The sequence below is a fragment of the Glycine soja genome, chromosome 2 (genome assembly GCF_004193775.1).
Source record: "Glycine soja cultivar W05 chromosome 2, ASM419377v2, whole genome shotgun sequence".
Classification (NCBI taxonomy): Eukaryota; Viridiplantae; Streptophyta; class Magnoliopsida; order Fabales; family Fabaceae; genus Glycine; species Glycine soja.
In genome coordinates this window covers 37,833,806-37,842,386 of record NC_041003.1, presented here as the reverse complement: position 1 = coordinate 37,842,386, position 8,581 = coordinate 37,833,806, and the positions used below count along the sequence as shown (strand labels likewise).

The 8,581-nt window shown below is 37.2% G+C and overlaps 1 protein-coding gene across 1 annotated transcript; it reads left to right on the top strand.

Annotated features, from left to right (window-relative positions):
- Positions 1-1,053: 1,053 nt before the first annotated feature.
- On the top strand, positions 1,054-2,837 carry LOC114375786. Its single transcript, XM_028333648.1, has 2 exons — positions 1,054-1,293; positions 2,586-2,837. Exons 1-2 carry the CDS (start codon positions 1,054-1,056, stop codon positions 2,835-2,837), a joined length of 492 nt encoding a protein of 163 aa, XP_028189449.1.
- Positions 2,838-8,581: the final 5,744 nt, after the last annotated feature.

Here is an 8,581-nt window from a genome sequence, read left to right as displayed (position 1 = left end):
AAAATTATTTTTCTGATTGAGTCTTACAAATCAAATACTTAGAATATGAGTAAAGCTTGAATACCCTTTCAAGAATAAAGATACCAAATAGATGGGTGTTAAGTGGGTAACTGTGTTAGCTGTGTGACTGGTTAGTCATTATTGTCTCTCTTTGGGTTCCTAACATTTTATTATTTTGTTTTTGGTAAAATTTTGTTTCCATACATTCAAATGCTATCTTAAGCTTCATTGAGCCACGAAGTACTCTTTTGGTAAAATGTATATGTATATTGTTGAGTTATTAGTGCTTAACATGTGTGTGTACACAATTGATTTGTTTATATGGCATTTTTTCCCCTGCAAATGAGAAATACAATCAGCTGGGAAAACATTTACCACACGAAATGATATTTTGTAAATGGATTACTACACCATAATTCATTTAAAAAAAAAGTTTAGCTATCAGCAAAACCTTCAACGACTTCAAACCTTCTACAGCATGTAACAAAAGCACAATGAAATCCCATCCGCAGAGATGCACAATGAAAAATATCGTTAAATTTAAAATCACTCATTTGCTTCAAATACTCCTCAGGTTGGAGTTCAAAATATGGTGGATGGAGAAGATTAAATGAAGAACCGAGACCTTCTAAAGAATGTACGTGGTGGAGGGATTTGAAGAAATTGTGTCAACATCCACAGCAGGGGCAACTTTTGAATAATTCAATAATATGGCAAGTTGGGTGTGGCGACCAAGCTAAATTTTGGGAGGATTCAAGGACAGGAGGTGGGAATCAACTAATGGAGAAGTACCCTAGGCTATACACCATATCGGAACAGCAAAACCAATTAATTTAGAACATGGGAACTCACAATGATACTGGCTGGGAATGGGATTTTAAGTGGCGGAGACCATTCTTTGACAATGAGATTCAGATGGCAGTTTCATTTATCCAAGAAGTGGAGGGACTCAGAATCAGACCTACAATTGGTGACTAGTGGGTGTGGGAATCTGACCCAACTGGTCAGTACTCAGCTAAGAGCGCATACAATGTGCTGAGACAGCAGGTACCTATGGAGGCCCAGCGGGAAGAGTTCAAGGAACTTTGGAAGCTCAAGGTTCCATCTAAAGCGGTTGTGTTTGCTTGGAGACTACTCAAGGACAGGCTACCAACTAGAGACAACCTGAGGAAGAAGCAAATAGACCTGCAGGATTACACTTGTCCCTTTTGTAGAGGAGTGGAAGAGAGCGCAGCACATCTATTTTTTCATTGCAGGAAAATAATTCCAGTTTGGTGGGAATCATTGTCTTGGGTGAATTTGGTGAATGTCTTCCCATTTCACCCAAGACAACATTTTATTCAGCATGTGTCTTATATCATGGAAGGAATGGCTACATCTAGATGGAAAGGCTGGTGGATAGCACTGACTTAGACCATATGGAAGCACATAAATGATATAGTATTCTCCAATAGAGTTTCAATGCAAACAGACTGATGGAGGATGCATTGTTTTTGGTATGGACTTGGATGAAACACTTAGAGAAGGATTTCACCACTCAATTCAATCAGTGGTCTTCAAATCTGACACAAGGTTTTAGATGTAGCAATCATTAGGAGTGCAGGGAAATCACTTGTAATAGGGCCTGCTATGTGCCCCATCCTGGGGTGGACCAAATAGCTGGCTGATTTCAAATTTATCACACTTGTAATCTTATTCTTGTACCTTTTCAGTACCTCTGGTACTCACTTAATATAATTATATATTTATTTTGGCTGATAAAAAAAAAATTCAAATCCTGAACTCTATACCAGCTGACTAAAATTGTAAACTACCATAATAAACAATTCAATTGTGTTTCTCATTTTTTTCCCATGTGGTTAGGGGAAGACTCTAATCTTCAACAGAAATACAATCAGCTATTTCTCATTAATAGAGAGCAATCTCGGAATCCTAGTTTTAACCACTGGTCTTCCAATATCTCGGAATCCTTTGGTTAATCTGTGTGGGGTAGCCTTTCTAGTTAGGTTAGCTTGGGTTTTTTGGAGGGCAGCACCAGAGGTGCTTTGTATTTTCTTTTATCCAGTACCCCTTGTACTGTTTTGATTATACTAATAATATATATACTTTTTGCCTTCCAAAAAAAATATTGGGTTGTTATGTGTTATACAATTATGTTTTATGCTGTGGATAGTTATTGACTTATTGTAGTATAGTTTTTAAGGGTCTGTTACTGTAGACGAATTTAGATAGGATACGGCTTGCTGTTTGTTATTCATAAAGGATTGGAAGACTCCTTGTTAGGGGGAAACCCTGTGAAGTTTTGTGTGCACTTGTTATCTGGCCTATAAACCAGATTATTTCAGTATTATTCAAATAAATTATGTGTTGATCCCTTGAGTCCAACATCCATGAAACTGGCTTAATATTTTGATTTTGTTATAAAGCAACACAAATATTTTATATTTGCTTCATTGGGGAAGATTCTAAAATTTGATGTTCCCAGTAAAATCAAAATTCAGAAAACTTGGGGATTTTAGAAACACTTGTCCATCTAAGTTTTATTGTTGTTGTTATTATGACTAAATTGGGGCTTGGGATTAAAGAACTTGTCCAAGTTTAATGAGGCCTTGCTTGGTAAATGGGGTTGGGACTTCGCAAATAACCAGCATCAGCTTTGGGCTAGAATATTAATGTCCAAATATGGAGGGTGGAATGCATTATGTTATGGCAGAAACAGAGCTGACTTCTCTCCTTGGTGGAAGGATCTAAGATATGTTTTCCAGCAGCATCATAGAAACAACATCTTCAATAACTTGAGGTGGAAGGTGGGTGATGGGGCCAGAATCAAGTTCTAGAAAGACAAGTGGAGGGAGGATGATTTAAGTCTCCAAGACAAATACCCAACCTTGTATCAAGTGAGCACTCAGTAGAATTATACTATCAACTCAATGGGCCTCTTAGTTTGTAACAGATGCGAGTGGAAGATCCAATGGAGGAGACATTTCTTTGATCATGAAATTGATATGGTGGCAGCATTCATGGCTGACATTGATGCTGTTCGGATCCAATCTTCAAGTAGGGACTTTCTCATCTGGAGGGTTGATCCTAGTGGATCTTACTCCACAAAGTCAGCCTACAATCTCCTGAAAGATGAAGGCAATTCTGTTACTGAAGACAGCGCTTCCAAGATTATTTGGAGACTAAAAATTCCCCCAAGAGCAAGTGCTTTGTCTTGGAGAATCTTCAAGAGCAGACTACCTACTAGGGCTAATCTAAGGAGGAGACATGTGGAGTTGCCCTCTTATAACTGTCCTCTTTGTGATCAGGAAGAGGAAACTGCTGGTCATATCATGTACTCTTGCAGAAAAACTAGGAATCTTTGGTGGGAGAGTTTGAGATGGGTCAATAGAGTGGGTCCTTTCCCTATTGAGCCTAAATGTTATTTTCTGCAATTCTCTCAATGGAGTGGGAAAAGCAATGTAGACAAGTGATGGGAAGCTTTTTGGATAGCTCTATCCATGACTATTTGGAAGCATAGAAATGCCTTGGTGTTTAACAACCAGAATTTCAGCACCGAAAAAGTCATGGACGAAGCTTTATTTCACACTTGGTCTTGGATAAATTGCATGGAGAAAGATTTCCATACACATTTTAATCAATGGTCTACTAGCTTAAAGGAAGAAATGTCCTAGGAGTTTTCTTTTGCTTTATGGGTATCCACCTACTGTGCTATTATCTTATGTAGTTGGGTTTGGCAGGTTTCTGCCTTTGTATCTTTTGATATACTTCAGTACACCTAGTACTGATCAATTATTAATAATATCATATTTTTGTTGTGCAAAAAAAAAATTGGGGCCAGCTAGTTCGCAGTTTGTCCTAGAACGAAACTTCTCTGACCACTGTCCAGTATTATTTAAATCTAAAAATGTACATTGGAGGGCAAAACCATTCAGAGTACTCGATTGTTGGCTCAAGGATAAGTCTTTTGGGAAGATAGTGAAGGAATGTTGGACTCAAACACAGCTGTGTGGTTGGGGTGGTTTGGCACTCAAAGAGAAGATCAAACGTCTTAAGGAACGGCTGAAGTCATGGAACAAAGAGCAGTTCAGAGATACATTTAAGAGGGTCCAGCAGCTAGAGGCAGAGCTTAATAAATTGGAATCTGAAGCAGTAGATAGGCAGATGACTCCCTAAGAAATTACAATTAGAAAGAGGCTACAGCAAGATCTATGAGGAGGAGGAACAGATCAGAAGAAAATAGCATGGGTCAAATGGGACACAATTTGTCTCCCAAAACAAAAGGGTGGACTGGAAATAAAAGACATCAGCCTATTCAACAAAGCATTGCTGGGAAAGTGGTGGTGGAATTTGATGCAGCAAAATTCAGAAATATGGGCTAAAATACTGGATTCAAAATATGGTGGACAGACTTACAGTCGGTGATACATGAACAAAAGATGAATACTGTGTTGCAAACTGAAACTGAATTGAAGCTGGGTTGTGGGGATAAATTCAGATTTTGGGAGGACAGATGGGTACGAGGAGGGGAAGCATTAATGAGGAAATATCCCAGGCTGTATCAAGTCTCCTGCCAACAGCAAAGACTCATTCAGCATGCGAGGAGACAAACTGAAACAGTTTGGGAATGGAATCTTGAGTGGAGAAGACCCCTATTCGACAATGAAGTAGATGCAGCCTTTGATTTATGGATGACATATCACAGATACAAATCCAAAATCAGATCACTGATTGCTGGATATGGAAACCAAAAACTACAGGATAGTACTCTACTAAAAGCGCATATTACCTGTTGCAAGAAGCCACAGTAGGGGACACCCTGGATGAGGCACTAGAGGATCTATGGAAGCTAAAAATCCCAGCAAAAGCTCAAATTTTTGCATGGAGACTGATCAAAGATAGACTACCAACCAAAGCTAATCTGAGAAGAAGCCAAATCCAAATGAATGACACAATCTGTCCTTTTTGCAGAAGTAAGGAGGAGGAAGCCTCTCACCTATTTTTTGATTGACCAAAGACACGGCCCTTATGGTGGGAATCCCTCTCCTGGATTCAAACCATGGGAGTTTTTTCTATTAATCCAAGACAACATTTCATGCAGCAAACAATTGGCACAAATGGTGGAAAGCAGTATTCTAGATGGAAGTGCTGGTGGGTGGCCCTAACCTGCTCTATTTGGCAGCATAGAAATCGAAACGTGTTCCTAAATGAACCTTTTAATGGAAGCAAGCTGCTAGAAGATGCAATATTTCTAATCTGGTCATGGCTTAGAGGGTTTGAGAAAGATTTTGTTGACTCATATACCTACTGGTCTAGTAATCTACCAATAGCTTTATGTATATAGGATAGAAATGATAGGTATTTCACTGTAGTTATATATTAGGTCTACAATCTGGATCTTCACACTAGTGGATCCAGCAGCATACTTAGCATTAATATTGTACTTATAGTACCTTTGGTATTTTCATTCATTTATAATATAATATATTTTGGCAGATAAAAAAAAAAACTTATATATCAAACAAATTTATATGGAAGGCATTTGGAAAATTTGTGACATACCAAACAAGTGCCCCAAACTCCAAAATAATTGCGAGAAGTGTTAGTAACTTGTTATGAACCTGCTTAATGCAAAATAATGAGATAGTGAGCCAAGCAGGATCCTTATCACTAGTTATCTCTACTGGTGCTCCAAGCATTCGATAGATTTAATAGAGACAAACTTCAACATGTTTCCTAAGTAAACTATAAATGAAAAAGAGACCAAGCTTACCTCGAACCCAAACAGTGACAATGGCAGTGAGATCAAACAAAATGGCACGAAACTTTAAGCTTTCCTCGTACCTCAATCAGCAATACTGCAACTGAAGACGTATTATTATTATTATTATTATTATTATTATTATTATTATTATTATTATCATCATCAATAAAACATGAACACCCAAGGAAACTTAGCATACACGAATTTGACCTACGTACCTCATGGAGAAAGCTTTGACCTTTGAGCACCCACGAGTGTTTCAGCACCCTAGTAGCAACAGTGTATGTAGGGTTTTCTTCGAGCCAGGACAATGTGGGTTCTGTGGGGTTCGAGCGACGACAATGTGGGTTTTGTGGGGTTCGAGCGACGACAATCCGACAGTGTAGGGGCTTCTGTGGGTTCCAGCGAGGACAATGTGGGTTTTCCGACAGTGTAGGGGGTTCTGTGGGTTCGACCGACGACAATGTGGGTGTCGAGGGAGCGGTTTCCAGCAGATTTCAGGCGGGAGGAGAAAGAGAAGAGCGATTTCTGGCAGGAGGATAACAAAGAGAAGAGGGAGGGAAAGGTTTTCGAGCACGCGCGGCTTGTGAAATCTCAATTTTTATTAACTTATAAACATAACAACATCGGTTTTTTATGAATAACTGATGCTAACTGAGTATAGTTAACATCGGTTTTGTAAAAACCGATGTTGACATCAAATACATTACATCGGTTTTTTAAAAAACCGATGTTAAAATCAACTCCTTAACATCGGCTTCCTCAAAACCGATGTTAACTCTATGAAGTTAACATCGGTTTTGCCCAAACCGATGTTACCATATTCATCTTAACATCATGTTAACGTTGGATTTTTAAATAACCGATGTTAACATGAATTACTTAACATCGGTTTTGCTAAAACCGATGTTAAGTAACTCCATTTAATTACAAAAATGTCACCACGCTTTCATTAACATCAGTTTTAGCTATAACCGATGTTAATAGGGCGATGTAGAAAGCTTTTTTTTTAGTAGTGTTTTGAATTTTCTGGATTATAATTTATGCAACAAGGTTGGCTAATTTTCTGGATTGACAAAATTTTCATGTTACGTTTGGAATTTTAATGTTGTTATGGTAATGTTTTAAATTTGAATTTCATGCAACATGTAGCCACTGTGTTTGGGCAATTCTAGAGACTAGAACATATACCTTGTGAAAAGAAAGAAATGTGGCGGAGAGAGATAGACTGCCTTCTTAGTGTTAGTGATCACATTGTTGAGTTAATACCTTCGTGGCAAACATTTCCAGATGGAAGTAAGCTTGAGGTACAATTTGATTGAGTACTCATTTGGAACTTCAATTTTCTTCTCGATAAAGAGTTCTCTATTTTGTTTTTAATTGACTTAGGAATTGCAATTGTGATGTTTGTAATATGGTGCATTCTACAGGTAATGACTTGCAGGCCAAGGTCAGATCTTTTCATGAATCTTCTAGCTCTACTTAAACTTGACAACATGCTTCTTGTGAGTGTTAGATCTTACTTTCATTGTGTGCTAGTAGAGTAGTACTTTGGTAGAGAAACAACTCTAAGAATGTGCAAGCGAAATACTAAAAGCTTCCATGGAAGTTCCTGAGTCATACTTGGAAACCCTTCCTAAGGTATGATTTTGTATATAAATAGAAGTTGATGTCATTGTATATGCTTAAAGAAAGTATAATATGAGATTAATTATAGACACTGCAAGTGAGTTTTAATTTCATACACGGTTAGTGTCAAGACTTTTTTACAGTGTCAACTAACTAGATGTTATTTTACATATAATTAAAGTAATTATTACAAAACTTAATAATCATATCATTAATCTATTATTGAATGACAATGTGAAGAACTTTTACACTGCCAGTGTATTCTTTTATGAAAAATGCTTTTGTTAAATGATATTTTCTTTTACAATACAAGTATGCATAATTAAATTGTTGTAGAAGGATGGACCTACTTGTGTCAATGTGAGGGCACATGTTCCTACTTATTTCAAATTTTTTAAATATTGTTAGTGTTAATATGAGATTCTTTGTCTCTCAATGTACACAAGCAATATTATTATTATAATCTTGTTCGCTGGCTAGTTTCCATATATAATGACACATTTATGCCAAACGTGAAGCAATTAATTAAGCAGAATCGTTGACAGCGAAACCAAAGAAAGAAAGAAAGATTAAGCATATATTCATCAGAAAGATTAAGCATAATCATCATCAGAAATGGCATGCAACGAGCTTTGCATTCTCAGCCTTATTGCTTTAGTTCTTGTGATTAGCAAATCAAGTTATGGCTAGAGACTGATGCAGTTGAACCCATTATTGATATTGCTTCGCTGAATCGGAGTAACAACCCACCAGACTTCATCTTTGGGGCTGGATCCTCATCATACCAGGTATTACTATTTATAGACTCTTCAATTCTAACAATAAGGAGACATGCATGATTTTGATTATGTGTTTTGCTTATTGTGAAATTAATGTATATATGTATATAGTTTGAAGATGCAGCAACGGAAGGTAGTACGGGACCAAGTATATGGGATACCTTCACCCATAAATTTCCAGGTATATTTTCTTCCCAAGATATATATATGTACAGGGGAGCAGTGAAAGAGATTGGAAAAGGATCAAAGGAAATGTTTGACTTGTTATCTTTTATATATTGTTTGGTTAATATGTACCATCTTGAATTTATATGCATATAAGACAAAAAGAAAAAAGCAATGGAGACGTGGTCGTTGATGCTTATTATCGTTACAAGGTATGATTGCTAAGCTTCAAAGTATTAATTTG